Source organism: Leuciscus leuciscus (assembly GCF_965113295.1).
Source record: "Leuciscus leuciscus genome assembly, chromosome: 1".
Lineage (NCBI taxonomy): Eukaryota > Metazoa > Chordata > Actinopteri > Cypriniformes > Leuciscidae > Leuciscus > Leuciscus leuciscus.
The window spans coordinates 948,814-966,927 of NC_138725.1; the positions used below are offsets into that span (position 1 = coordinate 948,814).

At 37.3% G+C, this 18,114-nt stretch overlaps 2 protein-coding genes across 6 annotated transcripts in view; both read left to right on the plus strand.

The window, feature by feature from the left end:
* LOC309479673 (uncharacterized protein) overlaps positions 1-3,633 on the plus strand; it is a 107,689-nt gene extending 104,056 nt beyond the window's left edge. For all 3 annotated transcript variants that reach the window (XM_082143869.1, XM_082143871.1, XM_082143870.1), the window contains one exon: positions 2,292-3,633. In XM_082143869.1, the coding sequence (XP_081999995.1) occupies positions 2,292-2,298 (7 nt within the window). In that variant the 3' untranslated portion in view covers positions 2,299-3,633. The remainder of the gene's footprint in view (positions 1-2,291) is intronic.
* A 511-nt stretch (positions 3,634-4,144) lies between these two features.
* LOC309479816 (uncharacterized protein) overlaps positions 4,145-18,114 on the plus strand; it is a gene marked incomplete at its 5' end in the record, with an annotated part of 97,496 nt that continues 83,526 nt past the window's right edge. Inside the window, one exon of one of the 3 annotated variants that reach the window (XM_082144010.1) lies at positions 4,145-4,169. In XM_082144010.1, coding sequence (XP_082000136.1) covers positions 4,160-4,169 — 10 coding nt within the window. Of the gene's footprint in view, positions 4,170-6,232; positions 6,536-18,114 lie in introns of those variants that run through there. The other 2 variants (XR_014199440.1, XM_082144009.1) reach the window with 2 other exon arrangements.

Here is an 18,114-nt window from a genome sequence, read left to right on the forward strand (position 1 = left end):
GTTTTGATGAAAAAGAAAAATATATACGAGTGCAGATTAGAACTCAGAACCTTTGACACGCTTGGCAAGTTCTGCCACTGGACCATTAAAGTACATACCGGTACGTGGAACAGTCGATCTATGTAGCCTATTTATTCACGTGAAAAAAACAACATATAGCCTAGTGGAGTTGATCTCATTAAATGTCTAAGTAAACCCAGTGTACTATTTAAATCGATTGCTGGACATTGTAATGTTATTCTACATTTGTCTGATTTATGATTTAGCATTGTATTAGCAGTAGCACGGGCACAAGGCTACATTGCGCATGCGTCGAACCGTGCGACGCACACACGCACCGAACCGAGACAAGCGAACCGAACGGTTCGGATGTTTTTTCATGTACCGTGCCACCCCTACTTTCTCCCATGAAAAAAAAAAAGAACTTGCAAAATAGCAGGGTGTTCAAATACTTATTTTCCTCACTGTATGTGACAACATTCTGAACAAGCATGCAACATTTTATGGAGATCGGACCATAGGTGGCGCTATAACTGTTAAAAAGCTTTAAAAAACACATTTCATTAGTAAATTGCCTTATCTGCTTAACCCCCTGGGGCTCGTTTTTTTCCTTATGAGTGCAAAAAAAAATTTTTTATATACATTTTTCTTATATGCTTGTGTTATACATCAATCGATCCTGTTTAGTGTGTATTTTTTTTGTGTATGCTCATAATAAAAACAAAGTGTTGTGCTTTTCGCCAAATAAAGAAAAATAAACACGAAGCGAGTTCTGCCTCCTCTCTGCCAGTGAAGTCCATTCTGAAACGCGTCCGAAAATGAACAATAACTCAGCGAATACTCAGTCAAACAGGCATACAGACACACAGGCATGAAGCTTGAATTCTCTTCTTTTAAATGAAGTAATTTCGTGTCCGTTTTTATTTCGGCTCCCATGTTAACAGTTTAGAGTTTGCACACTGCCTGTGTGAGACGCGTGTCTCAGGCGTGACACGAGCCGCGTGGAAATCGCGCGCATGCTAGAAATAGAACTGACGCGTATTTTTCACGCGACACGCAAGCGTCTTGGAAGCGTTTCCATGCAAAATTGAATAGGAAAATCTGTTTATATGTCATTTTGACACGAATACATATTAATAAATGTCCTTTTGATGTTTAAAAGTGTCTAGGTTTTGACATAAATGCAAATATAAATGTAATTTTACAAAATAATATCGATTTTCAAATACTGCTGTATTGAATGAACAGCTTTTAGCAAACTCTTGCTATACTGAGATGAGGAATATATACTGTATGTGTTTTGTCAAAAATAATCAACTAACTAATGAATCCTTTACTTTGAAATACGTATGATAAAATGTTTACTTTGAAATGTATAGTTTTGAAAGACGTTGACTAGTTTTAAATATAGATTATAAAGTATGTATGTGTATGCATATATATATGTGTGCATATATATATGTGTGTGTGTATATATGAAGAGTTCAGATGCAAAAGCCTCTAAATGCCATCTGAAATTTTCTTCTAGAATGATCTTTTTTTATGAAGCTTGTATATTTAAGTTAGCTATAGGTGACACACCTGAATGAATGGCTCATTAAGTATGCAGGGGCATTGTCTCATCAGGTGTGAACTACTAAATATGCATGATGCTGTTGGAGTGTTTACGCCCCATCCGCATATTGGCTTTCCAAACTAAAAGTGTTTCACCAAACTAAAATCAATGTATCGTTTTATGTGAATGATTAGGCAGGATGATTTTCACATCATTTTGAAGAAAAAACTCTAGGCGACGACATCCATTAGTCAAAAGTCTTATTGCCACATATTTAGTATGTGTTTTGTGGCCTTATTTCAGAAACTTACATTTTTAGTTTTTTCAATAACCATGCATAAACATTATTCTCTCACAAATGAAAACATGTACATACATGTTGCTCACATATTATGGTAGCCCTGTTTGTGCTATATAGAGTGAATTTACACCTTTGCCATTAATATGTTTATAAGCAACTGAAAAAAGCACAAATGTCAGGGCATGTCAGAACATCTCAAGGACCCCAAAAACACCTTAGACCCCAGAGGGTTAAAGGCCTTAAAATGCTTGAACCCTGATAAATGCTGCTTGCAGCTTTAATTATCATTATTATTATTGCAAGTGACTTGATTGTTGTTGTTTTTTCAGTTCATAATCAATTAGCATTCAGCTGCAACTTCTACAATCCAACATAACAATATTAAAGTTTGAGCTTCATTTCACTAAGTTTTCTTTCTACCGCTGTGATTTTCAGGTGCTGAAGATGAACAAGATGATCAGGAGTGTCTGAGGATTGCTCTGATCGGGAAGACAGGAAATAGGAAGAGTGCAACAGGAAACAGTATTCTGGGAAGAGATGAGTTTGTCAGTGAATTAAGACTAGATTCAGTCACGACAGTTTGTGGAAAGAGAGTTGGTGAAGTTGATGGTCGACCAGTAACTGTTGTTGATACTCCAGGTCTCTTTGACACGACACTGACAAATGATCAAGCAGTAAAATAAATATTGAAATGTATTTCCATGTTTTCACCTGGACCTCGTGTGTTCATCATTGTGTTGAGTTTGGGAAGATTTACAAGAGAGGAGATGGACACAGTAGATCTGATAAAGAAGATCTTTAGTCCAAGAGCCGCTCAGTTCAGCAACAAAAGAGTGAGAGAGAACAAATGAAGATGATGGCAGATCTTCAAAGAGAGAAAACAACATGGTATGAAATGTAATTATACAGGATGCAGGAGAAATATAATGCCAGAACTAAAGCAGAGGAAATGTATAAGGAGCAGATTTGGGCTCTCAGGGATAAGCTGGAGGAAGAACATGATGGATATGAGTTACTGCAAGAACAGTGTGAAATCCTTCAAGATTAACTAGAGAAGAAATCGCTGTAATCTCCTGTGATCAGAGTCCCAAATAACTACTACTGCTTCACATTACTGTTCTACTGACCTACCTGCTAATTAGTTGCTGTAAAGCCTTAAATCTAGCCTTTGGTTGATTGACTTACAGTGCATATTAATATTCTGTTTGCTTAGGATTCTGATATTCTCTGTGTATTTTTTCTGATCAAATGTTATTGTCTTTGTGTTTGCCTTGACTGATTTTTGTAATAATTGTCTTTAATTCTGTTTTTGTCGAAATGTAAAAAAAAAGAAAAAGTGTGTGTGTTGAGTGTGTGTGATGACCTACGCTCATTTGCTGTGTGCCAACAACGGTTAGTTGGCTTGCCAGTTTATCCTTGTGAGGGACCTGGAACATATTATATCATTTTAGTGTTGACTCTGTGGATAACTACAAGATATTGTGAAAGCAGGCATTTACTTCATTTTCTGTTGGTAATTAAAATGTATTGTATAACTTCTTATTAGCTCTGTTCACTTGATTATGGTTATCTGGGAAATGTAGGGAGAGTGTTTTTTATTTTGTACATATATATTTTTCCTCCAGTTTCTGGTTAGAGAGGAAGCTCAGGGAAGTTTGTGTTGTTGCTTCTTTTCTGTTATTATTTTAGGCCTTTCTCTCTCCTGAAGATTTATTCCCATCTTTTGTGAAGCCTTTTTGATATATGAAGGAAATAAATACTTTTACTTTTCCTTAAAGTTGTGTTATGTTTTCACTCTGAGACTGAGGCTGAAGTGTGTTCTGCACATATCTTTTCATCTCTACGTTATCATACTTTCTTTTCCTTTGTTATCTCTCCTCCCGACTCCTAGACTGGGAGGGGAACACGGATCGCTCTGAGACTTTAGTAAGATCCAAGCGCAGCTTCAATGGAAAATCCAGAATCGTAGTCATATGCCAGACAAAGGGTCAAAACACTTGCTGCAAATAGCTCATTCTGAATGGTCTTCGGTTGCTTGTCAGCAGTACGTTGTGCCCTCGCAATATGACAGGATCAAACTTAGCTAAGAGTTCCAGCTCTTTTAAAAGTGATCATTGTTTGGCTGAGAAGTGTGTCACTTGACCCTCTCAATGCGTGAAAGGGACTGGATTATGGCCACTAAGCGGGTAAGAACCTCCCTCCAGCGCCTCTTCTCAAACTCTAGAAGTGACATTTCCTGCATGTCTACTGTTTCCCCCTTTTCCAGACGCATCCCTAACTCCTTCCATGCTGCCAGATGTTTGATGTGTTCAGGTGAGTTCTCGTGGGTGTTTAAAGGGGATGGTGCATTTAATCCACTTCTGATTAAGTTGTAAACAATTTACAGCAAAAGCGGAAGAGTGCATTGCTCTTAGGTGAATAGCTTAGCCAGCTTCTCCTAATTTGCTCACCATTTACCAAAGTCCTGTAAAAGTAGTGTTGGTGACATGATCTACCATCTTCTCTTCTGGGAAAGACCTCTGTTCACTAAATCAGATCTCTTTGCACCTTGAGAAGACAAAAGGCCAGTCAGCTGGGTCAAGAGGTGGAGCTTGCTGGACTTTAGCTGGAACATCTGCAGAAGGTGCCTCAGTTGGGGTAGTCTCTTTTGCTTGGGAATCAGATGGATGGGATTCTGAAGACTGAGGTTTTGCCTCAGGAGGATCAGCAGATGACCCTTAAATATGAAATATACATTAACAGAAATGAATGGACAGTGTAAAGGCTGATTTCAATAAAGTAGGCACAATGTTGTGTTGTACAATATAAATGAATACAACCAGTGTTTTATATCAGAGTGCAAACTAAAAATCCTAATCCTCACCAGCAGCACTACAGAATCATTCTGATGACTGTCGCTGCAGCTGCGTGTACACTAAGAGATTAGGCTGAAATGTAGTACTGCATTTCTAGTCATTATGCACAATTGTAACAGTATCTTATGCATTTACAAAAACACCTTTAATTTATGCTTTATTTTATATGCTTCTGTGTTATACATCACACACATCACACACATGACCAGCGTCGGCCAATAGTGAGCCTACGTGTGATGTGCAACACAGAAGCGCTGCGCTGTTACACTACGTGAACTCACTCGAGGCCCAGAGAGAAGGAAATGAATAGTGGAATAAAGTCGTTATTTTTGTTTTGTTTTTTGCGCACAAAAAGTATTCTCGTCGCTTGATAAACTTAAGATCGAGCCACTGGAGTCACTTGGACTATATTAACGATGTCTTTAATACATTTTTCTGGGCCAGCAAGTTCCATTCCCTTAGAAGCCTATGGAGGAGTGATCCAGCTCTCAGATTTAATCAAAAATATCTTAATTTGTGTTCCGAAGATGAACGAAGGTCTTACGGGGTTGGAACAACATGAGGGAGAGTAATTACTGACAGAATTTTCATTTTTGGGTGAACTATCCCTTTAAGTGATGAATCTCTTAAAATCATTCTAGAGTTTTATAACAGGGTATTGGAAGAAGGGATTTTACCTAAGAGATGGAAAGAAGCTGTAATATTTCCCATAAAAAATAAAATAAAATAAAAACAGGTAAAGATCCAAGTATTCCTTTAAACTACAGACCGATAGCATTAACATCACATCCAGGTAAAGTTACGGAAACAATGATTACAGATCGAGAATAATGTTTTTTCCCCATATCAAAATGGTTTTAGACATGGAAAGGGTACAATGGACTCAATTATTAGTTTGGAATCAGATATAAGCAAAGCTTTGATGAATAAAGAAACTCTAATAGCAGTTTTCTGTGATTATGATATGTTATGGAAGGAGGGTTTGTTGATAAAACTAGATAAAATTGGAATAGATGGAAAATTATATAATTGGGTTAAAGAGTTTTCAATTGAAAGAAATATTAAAGTAAAGATTGGGGAATATATATCAAGGAAAGGAATAATTGAGAATGGAACTCCTCAGGGTAGTGTTATAAGCCCTCTTTTGTTAATTATTATGATTAATGATGTATTTGCAACAATAGATAAGAATATCTAGTAATATTAATAAATATATAAGTAATAAATATTCAGAGTAAGATAATTGAAGAATTTCAGATGAAAGGTAATCAACAATTAAGATTTAAATCTTATATTTAAGATTTTTTTTTATTTATATATAAATTATTTATATTTATATATAATATAAATTATGTATAAATACATATACAGTATATACATGCAAATATTTCTTAAATAAATACATGCATATGTGTGTATTTATATATACAAAATAATTATACACAGTACACACACATATATTATGCAAACACAAACTTTTATTTTGGATGCGATTAATCTCGATTAATCTTTGCCCAGCACTATTATTTTTAGTATCAGTATCCTCTCTGGAATGTGATGGGCTTTGGCTGGAGATGGAGGAGCTGAACACGCAGCGACAGTGAAAGCACGAGCACGGATTGTTCTGGGAGTTGTGATATACTGTCTCTGATCTATTGCCTACAGTAGATGACGGTAATGCTCTTTTAAGAATGCGAACCGCCAATAAGCCCAAAGAAGAAGAACTGAGGAATGCGGAAGTGACGCGTGTCGCGAGGTAAACACCGACAGCTCCAGCACTGATGAACCCCATTCACTCTCAGTGTTTCCGAAGCATGCTCGCTGGTAAGTTGATGAAATTACTGTGTTTTTCACTTTTAAACACTTTAGTCGTCCTCTCATGAATCTAGGCAGTAGTTGTGTTTTATGTGGTGATGGCAAAATCGAGGCCTCGTGAACCAATGAAACAGTTGAACCAAATGTTCCATATTGTTTCGAGGCTTCGAATCAATCCGACACCCGTCTCAACGGTGACACCTAGTGGTCACTTGCAGGTGTTGATCTGAAACAACCTTGACGAGCCATTAAAAAAATGTGTTGTTTTTTTATTATTATAATGTTCTAATATGTGAAGCTTGTAACCTATAGGCTCCTCACTGTGCATAATGTTATTTTGGTCATGAAAAATGAATATTAATAAAAGAAATCAAGCCACAATGTCTCACTTTTTTAGAGATTTTTATTCAAAAATATTAATTTCTCTGCTGTGGAAGGACTTAGCCTACTTCTTTTTTTACAGATAATTTCTCCAGCCTTTGAAAAAATCCTCTCACAAGGGACACTTGTTGCTTGTCAAATGGCGCATCATGGATGATGTATTGTTGCAGTAGGCTAGCTGCCGATCACAATACACACATCTCACTTTATTTGGGGTTTCTAAATGGAAATGCTCCCACACCACTGATGTACGGCATCTCTTCTGGGGAGCCTCCATTTTATCTATCTATCCAAATCTATCTATATATGAATCGATCTATGTATCTAGATATGTATCTATAATCTATGTATCTATATATGTATCGATCTATAATATATGTATTTATATATGTATCTGTAATCTATCTATATATGTATCTATCTATTAATCTAGCTGTCTATATATATTTATATCTATGTATCTATTAATGTGTCACTATATACTCTGTCTGTCTCTAGCCTATCAGTCAATGTGTTGTGTAAATTTAAATGTAAGTCTAAATTGCCTATAACTAATCAAATCGCACTATGTCACTATATCACCAAAAATCCGCTATCTCAAAATCAAACTCCTCTCACAAAAACCCACGAGGTCAAAATGCGTTTATTTCACTTTTATACAGATGTGCGATTGTGTGGTCTGTTCCCGACCGTGTCAATCAAACGCTGATTCGGCGGACCACACCTGATGAAACACTTAGTGAAACACTTCGAGGCTTCGTTTGGCCATAGTCACGTGACATGGGTGTTTCGAATCACGCTTCGGATCAGTGTTTCGACACATCTGCGCTTCGGGATCTCGCAAAGCTTCGGAACGACTGTTTCGCTTCAGCCATCCTTAGTTTTATGTAGCCAGCTTTAGTTAGTGTTGTAAGACTGAAAATACTGGTTGAGGCCTGATTTATGGGACAAAAGGGCCCGGCTGGCTAATTAACATTGGAACTCTCAGAAGCACATGAACTAACAACAAAGAACCCACACAAGAGCATGGTTTAATGCGAATGTTTATCATTGACTGTTATGCTTTTGGTGTCATTTGAAATGTCTCAAAGTGAGTGGTACAGATATCTCATATCCAGATAGATAAAATAAAAGGAAATAAGGTTTATAGAAGTTCATAGGGAACTGGTTTAGAGATAATGCCAGATAAGGCAACCCCCCTTCTGTGGGATAGAAGCCATTTGAGGGTGGTCTCACCCCATCCCCCTTGTCACCTGGTCAGAGGATAAAGGAAGGTGTTCTGGCTCTCTCTGTCTCTTCTTCTTGGCTGGACGTGGAATTGGATAGGTGGTTCTCTCTCTCTCTCTCTCTCTCTCTCTCTCTCTCTCTCTCTCTCTCTCTCTCTCTCTCTCTCTCTCTCTCTCTCTGGTCAAGCTGGGTAAGATTCTTTGGTGTAACCAATGTATAACCATGTTTTAGATATCTGAATTGATTGTGGAATTGATCTCTGATATCTGAAATATTAAATTGTTACATATGATTATTATAACTGTGTTTGACATTGTTTATTTAATGGTTAAAAGGAATAGTCAAACATTCGCTCACTTTTAGTGAGGCACAGATATTATTAAAACCTTTCATTTATGGAGTCAGATGAATTAACGAGTGAGTACATGATTAATGTATTGCAAATTTAACCAACCAATACTTTGCATGAGTGAGGACAGAACGCGTGATAACCTTCCCCGTGTATTGGCGAACCGGAGATTGGGCCAATATAGCAGGCCTTACAGAGTGGTGACCTCGGACGTGATCTCAGAGCAGATCAAAACAGTTTCACGAGAAATGTCCTTTTCAGCAAGTATTTGGGATTTTAAAATCAACAAGAGGTTTGAACATCTTCTCTTTCTTCCGCCGCGATGGTAAGTAAACTTTTTCTGCCCTTTATAGAAGTGTTGAAGAAATGTTTGCATTGTTTACGGGTCGGAATTAAAGCCCTTTGTTTAGAACGTGATGCGGTAGCCAGATGAAGAATGAAAACCCTTGTGCATTAGATTTTAAAGATCTCCTTGTTTTGCCTAAGCAACAAGAAACGAAACCTAAAGTATAGCATCTTCCAAATAATGAATAATCGATGAAGAGCTAAAAAAGTAAAGCCGAAAAGTTTTAAAATCAGGCGCATGTTTTCCGGCCATTGTTGAAACCAGCAACACGTGAAAAGAATGAGCAAACTAACAGAAAACAGAGAAAGAAAAATCTAAGTTTGTAAAAGATCGGAAAACACATGATTTTATAAATAAAAAGGCAGATCGATGCATTGTTTATGAAAAGAAAATTTGGAGAAAACAGGATGATATGATTTACAAGCTAAAACTCAAATATCAAGGCTAATGCTAAGTGCTATTGTCAATGCTAAGCCATGCTGTGCCCAAGGCTAATGCTAAAGGCTAAAGCCATGCTGCGTCCAAACGCTTAAACCATGTTTTGTCACACTGGCTGACTGGTAGGCCCAAAAGCCACATTGAAAACATTAATATCCTATACTAAACCTCTATATTCCATTAAAATCTTAAACTTTGACACAGATGGAATTAAATTAAGTAATTCAATTTAATTTGGCTTATTTAAGTTCCTCTGAGAAGTAAACCCCTAAAGTATTTGATATGCTGGGATGGAGATAGATCTTTTTTAGAAAGAAGATTATCTAGTCAAAAATCTGGTAAAATTAACTGTAAGCCCATTATTGTGAAATCATGTGTACTGATCATGTCTTGTTTACATTATGGGCCGAAAAGGTTCAGCCTACACTGTACAAACTCAGTAGAAAAGGTCTTAACATGGATGCTATTAACAATGAAATTTTCACTTGGTGGAAAACAGTGGGTAGTAAACAGAAGAAATCAAAACATGGTGAAATAATTGAGGCTTTAAACTTCATAAGTTATAAACGGCTAAATGAGTTAACAAAATTTCTATCTTCGCTTATGGATGCTAAATGTGAAGAAGTACATTCTAAAAATGCAGAGGCACAAAAGTCTGAGGAAAAGATTCAAGATCTTCAAACACAGCTAGATAAATTACTAGCTGAGCTGTTAGCCCTGACTAAAAAGTGTAAAAATCACAAAGACACCATTGCAGATCTTAAGGCTAAGCTAAATGCTAAAAGCAAGTCTCCCAACAAGCTTAACAGTGATTGGGCTAAAAATGTACACTTCTTAGATGAGGCAGCCTGCTCTAATAATCTTGTATCTTTACAGACAGATGAAGCATGTGATAAAGTTATGAAAAGAGTGCCTGTTTCTGCCCTTAAGGTGATACGGCACCCAAACGGCACAGAGTCACTCATTCGGCGTCCTTTAACAGTAACTGAATGTAGCTTGTTTAAAGCAGAGATCGGACCATTCCCTTTGAAAGGGCCATTCGAACCATGGTGGAGACACATTGTTAGTCTAAAACATGCATTTCAGCTCGAACCAAAAGATATTTGGCAAATTGTTATCAGCTCAATTCCAGATGTTCTGAACTATAAGATACCACAGGTTTTGATGACAGGCACCATTGTGCAGTCAATGCATCAAAATGAGCCTGAGAGCGAAATCTTGAATAGACTAAAACAATGCCTTCGCGAGCTGCGTGGTTGTAGTCCTGTTGGATGGGAATTGATTTTCAATCGGAAACAGAGTACTGAAGAATCGTTTGAGACATATGCAGAAAATATGTTTGAATTTTTTGAGGAGTATTCTGGAATTGAGGGTGTTCACCACAACAATGTAATTCTCCTTGAATTCCTGCTTACAAATGCAGGGCCGCGTGTACAGCAATCACTCATGTGTGGTGCTTCTCCAGCACAAAACACATTCGAAGGTATAGTTAACTGGGCAACAAGAATTGAGTCACGGAAACAAATGCATGATGAAGTAGCTGTGTTAGAATGTCATGAAGATCCTCCATCTGCAGGAGAATTCAGAAAGCCACACTGTGGCAAACTGAACAGATTCTGTAATTCCTGTCACAAAACAGGCCATACAGAGGAAAAGTGTTGGTCACTGGGCAGAGGCAGACCTCCACCCTATTTCATAAAACGCAGACAATCACAATCTAATGACAAAAACCAGCACTCTGCAAGTAACCAAAGCTCAAATGCATCTAAAACTCTTACTGACCTAACAACTTTGGATGCTCAAGGCCTTCAGCTATTAGCGTCATTTGCTAGTCGGGTAGCAGCCCAATAGCAAATAGCTTAATAGTTTAACATCTAAATTCATTGAACCTGTCTGCATTTTCAAATTTGAAATTGTTCTTAACACATCGTGCACATAGAACACAATTTGGTTGTTTGTACTACAACATGCACATAGGCTAATTTAAAGTTTATTCTTTAAACACAGGATTGCTTTACTGTAAGTGTAGTTGAAACACTTAGGCAAAGGTGATATAGATGTTGTATTCTATTGTTTTGCTGTGGGTGTATTTGGAACACTTAGGTAAAAGGGTTGTAGATGTTGTATTCTAGGCCATGTGTCCTGTGTTAACTGAAGTGAACGCGTGTGTCTGTGCTGAATTTGATGGCTATAATGTGATTCACAATGAATTTGAAAATCAGAAACAGTGAACGCATCTCATTAATCCTGAAACAAAAAACCTTTTCATATTTAAGGCTTCAGAGAACGAAATATTGTTATGTTTGAATGTATTCTGAATTACTCTGAGATTTGTTTTTTCCAAAATAGATTAACGGATTCGTATGTTTCCACAAGATTGTGTCAGAGATTGGCGACGGGACGGTTAATAGCTGATATCAGGAAGTGTGCGGGCTGCTTGGATGAGAGGATGGGTTAGTCCGACTAGGATCAGCTTTACGCTGGTTGATTAACCTAGCTTGGACGCTTCCGATGACTTCTGTTCTAATTTAATAGTTTTGGAAAACGGTTGAATTGAGTTCCTGAAGGGCATCCAAGAGGGCTACTGAATATATCTTTGATTGTTGCGCGTTGGGATTACGGCAACGTCCTAGATATTTAGCCATTGCCTCAGCTTCTGATCTTCGGGACTGACCACTTGTGTCGTGCATCCTTGGGAAGGACTGCAAAGCGATATAGTTTCCTTATCTATAAACGGAAAAATATAAAGTAAGAGTAAATAGAAGAATCAAACGTTATAATGGCCATTTAAAAAGACTAAATGAGAAGAAAAGGTACTTGAAACCTAGCAAAGGGAAAAAGAAAAACAGCGAATGTACATCTTATCAGCCCTGAGCCAAAAGGCCTTTTAATATTCAAATGTATTGACATGAGAACAAGTAGAGATTTGACCATGCGTTAAGTTGGTCCAGAGACCGAAAACAATATAATTTGACTTGTATTGTTAAAGAATATAATTATATTATAACATGAATTATAATAAACATTATATTACACTCGCCGAGCAGGACAATAATTGGAGAAGTGTGACTTTCATCATTAAAATTGAATTTCTGAAACGGAATTTCATTTGTGTGCTACCCAGTGCCAAAAAGGGGCGGAGTATGCCTTTATTTTTCACCGTTAGAAAACACGGCTAGGAGTGTGGCACAGGTAATAGCACGCTAAATAATCCTTGACTGGGGTGCACCAACTGAATTGAATCTGATAAGATAAGTAGATAAGTAAATTTACGAGGAGGGTGTGAAATGCTAAACAGCAGACAGAAGTACCACAGTTTTTTGCAGGTCAAAAAATATCTGCACAAATTAAAATGTGTGAATGCATTGCACATGCAGCGGACTGAAGGCTGAACTGAAAAAGCAGCTTCAGGTGTCACAACACACTGAGACAACAGCAACAATTCAGACGTGGTCAATGAAACTCGGTTTCATGTGACATCTGGAATTAAAATTGCTAACAAGTAAAAGAATTCTACACGTCTGAATTTAATGCTTTTGAAATATTGGAATTATCTGTGGTTCGCTCTCCTCTGTTTTCTGTCTCAGGCTTAGGCTACTTCTGCAAAATGGTGGAGCCCACCTGGAGCAAACCCAGGACAGCGGAATTGTTCGAACATAACCTGAGACTCGGGAGATGGGTGAAAAGACATTATAAAAGGCCTTTTCACACGTCACACTATCACATTACTGCATAAATATGGCCTCCCAGTTTAGAACTGGATCGAAATTTGCAACACAATTGTTATCGATTAGATTCAACCCATCTCCAAGACATGAACACTGAACACACCCCTCCATCACTATACCCTCACAGCAACATCACCTGGGGTAGATAGAGTCTATCCAGGCTGAACACTACACATCAGACGAAGATGTGTCATCTTCACACTAACAGATCCAGATAGCTTCACACACACAGGGTGGAGCTGATCTCATGATCATGGTCTAACAGAGACACAGAGAATAGCATACGCTATTCACAACAAACTGCTAACTAATGTAACACACATGAACAACTGAATGGCTACAGTCACAAATCAAGACAAATTCTAAGGCAGACCTGCCATTAAATTTCAAACTCTATGATTGTTGGTGGGAGTTGGAAGATCAGAGGGCCCCTGATTTCTCAACTTACCACTAATAACAGAAACATAATTAAAATGGATAAATCTGAAGTGAGACCAATTCAATCAAGTACAAAAATTTACAATTCAACTCTGTCATCGACTGTGACTTAGCCAGATCAATACACACACTCTCAAACACACTCTCAAACACACTCTCACACACACACACACACACACACACACACACACACACACACACACACACACACACACACACACACACACACACACACACACACACACACACACACACACACACACACACAAAAAAAAAAACACTCTCACAGACAAAAACACACTCTGACATTCTAAAAAATTCTCACACAAACACAAAACCATTGATTGGTTTACACCGACCTCTTGCTGCATTTCTGAAACCTATTTTGATTTTAATTTTCTGAAACTTATTTTGATTTCTGCATTTTTCCTTTGAGTAATTCAGAAAAACATTTCTGAAACTTATTTTGATTTTAATTTCTGAAACTTATTTTGATTTTAATTTCTGAAACTTATTTTGATTTCCTTTGAGTAATTCAGAAAAACATTTCTGAAACTTATCTGCATATTTGTATATTGTCCATTTTACTTGCAACAATGTATTTGGACATCAATTCAATTGAATCTCTATGTTTGGTTACACCAAAATAGCACTGGTTGTTTTGTTAGAATGCCATTTATTTAAATGTTTCTAGAAACAGGGTAAGAGCTTGTAAGATCTTCCTTTGTCCTTCCTTGACCATCTATAGGAGTACTATTGGCGTGGTAATTAAAAATCAGGTAATTAATGAGACCAAACGTACCACTCACAATTGCTGACATGAACATGGTATTTTACATTGAACATGACATGATTTTTCCTTATTGCATTATGCGTTCCTATGCATTTCCTTACGACTGTAAGTTCATATGTGCTCAATCGTGAAGCGGACATTTAAGATGCTTTTCAGGTGTTGCACACAAAGCAGTGTGGACCAAAGGAGAAGCCCTTCATCCACTGAGGTCTGCCCAGACAACCGTACCGCTGGAGGTGACAGGATTGGTCAAGAAGGGTCAGATCATCTTCGTGGAGAAGGTGCCAGGGAAGCGGAAGTTTCTCCATGAAGGAATGACACGTCAACTGAACAAGTCACAAAAGGTCCAGATTGACTCTATGAACTTTGCTCATGTCACAGGATTACAGGAAGAGAACCTGAACGCATTCATCCACACGCTGGACTCAAGCTATACACCTGGTGGGAACAGGTGTTCTGCAGGTGAACACCGCCCACTGAGCTTCTACAGATGCCAACATTGCAAAGACAATTTTTGTGCTACATCTTCAAGGATTATAACAAACGTCTTACTGTGACCCCGTAAGTGTTCATCGGAATGTGACCCACGGGATCAAGGAGGGAAACTGTAAGACTGAAAATACTGGTTGAGGCCTGATTTATGGGACAAAAGGGCCCGGCTGGCTAATTAACATTGGAACTCTCAGAAGCACATGAACTAACAACAAAGAACCCACACAAGAGCATGGTTTAATGCGAATGTTTATCATTGACTGTTATGCTTTTGGTGTCATTTGAAATGTCTCAAAGTGAGTGGTACAGATATCTCATATCCAGATAGATAAAATAAAAGGAAATAAGGTTTATAGAAGTTCATAGGGAACTGGTTTAGAGATAATGCCAGATAAGGCAACCCCCCTTCTGTGGGATAGAAGCCATTTGAGGGTGGTCTCACCCCATCCCCCTTGTCACCTGGACAGAGGATAAAGGAAGGTGTTCTGGCTCTCTCTGTCTCTTCTTCTTGGCTGGACGTGGAATTGGATAGGTGGTTTCTCTCTCTCTCTCTCTCTCTCTCTCTCTCTCTCTCTCTCTCTCTCTCTCTCTCTCTCTCTCTCTCTGGTCAAGCTGGGTAAGATTCTTTGGTGTAACCAATGTATAACCATGTTTTAGATATCTGAATTGATTGTGGAATTGATCTCTGATATCTGAAATATTAAATTGTTACATATGATTATTATAACTGTGTTTGACATTGTTTATTTAATGGTTAAAAGGAATAGTCAAACATTCGCTCACTTTTAGTGAGGCACAGATATTATTAAAACCTTTCATTTATGGAGTCAGATGAATTAACGAGTGAGTACATGATTAATGTATTGCAAATTTAACCAACCAATACTTTGCATGAGTGAGGACAGAACGCGTGATAACCTTCCCCGTGTATTGGCGAACCGGAGATTGGGCCAATATAGCGGGCCTTACAGTGTTTACTGGAAGAGAATAGTTAACTGCAGAGCTTAGTGACCAACACTTCACTAATGTTCGCTACCAGTCAGAAATGTGTAAATTAAACCCTGAGGTCATAGTGAAATAATGTGATGTTGCACTTCATAGTTTTTCTGTCAGCCCTGTTTACATACTTGAGGTGGTCAGAATATTAGAAACACATCTGGATATATAAAGCAAATAAGTACAGCAGCAGCAGCACCCCCACAAATAAGAAGACCTCAATGCTAAAACCTGTAAATGTGTATAAAATCCTGAACATTATAAAAAAAGCTGAATGTATGGCTGAGCATACAATGCAATAAACTTATAATTTGCATATTGTGTTGGATGAACAAAATGATCATCCAGCTTCTTCCATAATGTTGTTGTGTAAGAATAACAATTTGAATAACTATAGTGTTTTGTGTATATATATATATATATATATATGTTTTGGGGTTTTTTTGCACAGTGTGATATATTTCCTGCAGTTGTGTACTTACAATATCACAAAAGTCTCCAAAGATTTTTTATTTCAAAGAAATTCCAATTTTAAATAATGGCCCGTCCCGGAAAAAAATGTCGCCTGTCAATGACGCAATATCCGCGCTGTCCTCAGTTTCCGCTCGTACTGCCATAGCCATGCCGTAACCATGGCGACAGACGTGGACAACCGCGTAGTGCGTAACGTTTAGCGGCACGCTGTCCTTGTTTCGTTCAAACATTATGGACCATGGCAAGCAGACTGTGGAACAAAAAAGGACTAAAACTAAAAGAGGCTCAATATCAGCGTGGCGTTTTCCAGATGCCGAGAGCTAGCGTCCGCGACTAACCTGGACTCGACAGAGCGTCACGAGTTACGACTTGACCGTGACACCGCTCTTGAACATTCTTTATTAGACAGGTGAGCAAATGTACATAAAACTAATCAATGTTATAAAGCTCAACATGATGAAATGTTAGAATATGATCTGTATGTTATTCTAATGTTGATCTAGATTACTGCTAGTTTCATATAGCAAACAAACTAACACATAGAATAACATTTTAGCTTTCACCACACTCAAATGCAGTTTAGTGTGATAGTGTAGCGTTAGACTCTGCGTTTCCTCAAGTTTAATTCGTCTGATGAACTGACCTGTGTGTGAGCAGTAAGTCAGCACTTGCGGGAAGTTCAGTAGAAGGAAATATCCTTTTTCCTTTATATCCGCGGGACTCACGTGCGATATCTGTCTATTAACCCTCTGGGGTCTGATGTGTTTTTGGGGCCCTTGGGATGTTTTGGCATGCTCTGACATTTGTGCTTTTTTCAGTTATTTATAAACATATTAATGGCAAAGGTGTAAATTCACTCTATATAGCACAAACAGGGCTATCATAATATGTGAGCAACATGTATGTAGATGTTTGTATTTTTAAGAGAATAATGTTTATGCGTGGTTATAAAAAAAAAAAAAAAAGAAAGTTGCTGAAATAAGACCACAAAACTCATACTAAATATGTGTCCACAAGACTTTTGACTAATGGATGTTGTCGCTTCGAGTTCTGGCTTCAAAATTATGTGAAAATAGTATTGCTTTATCGTTTACATAAAACAATACATTGATTTAAATTGTGTAAAACAGGTTTTGCTTGGAAAGCCAATATGCAAGGGGGGCGTGAAGGAGGAGTGGTTTACACCTGAGAATACAATGTCCCACCCTTTATGCGTAATGACTTACATAATGAGCCATTCATTCAGGTGTGACACTGACTGAGCCACAAGAATGAATGCAAGGACAAAATATATATTTAGAAGAAGACTTATATTGACCATTTAAGATTTTGCTTACATCTATCTTGTAAATATGTTTTGCTATTTTATTAAAAAGGTTACAATTACAACAATAATTACAATTTCAATAATGTACTCTTTCTTTGTAAAAAAATGATTATAGGCCTACATTTTATCATATGTATTCATTAGTTTGAATATAGCCAACATTGGAATATCTAACATCTTAGTTGATGACTTTATTTTTGACAATTTTATTTTATATATTAGGGGTGTAACGGTACGCAAAAATCACGGTTCGGTACGTACCTCGGTTTTAAAGTCACGGTTCGGTTAATTTTCGGTACAGTAAAGGAAAGAAATGCAAACATTAAACTGCAGCTATTTATTACTATAAACTTTTTTTTAACAATTTGTTTACACTTTTTTTAAACACTTTTTAATAATATATAATAAAATATATATAAAATAAAAAAAGAATAAGAAATAAAATACTGCTGCAAAGTTCTCCACTAAATAAAATACTCTCAGTCTCAAACCAATATCACATAATAAAATATAATGAAAAATATAAATAAATAACTATGATTACAGTGCAGCATTACCAATCCAAGCTTGTAGGCCTGCTCATATTTAAAAAAAATATA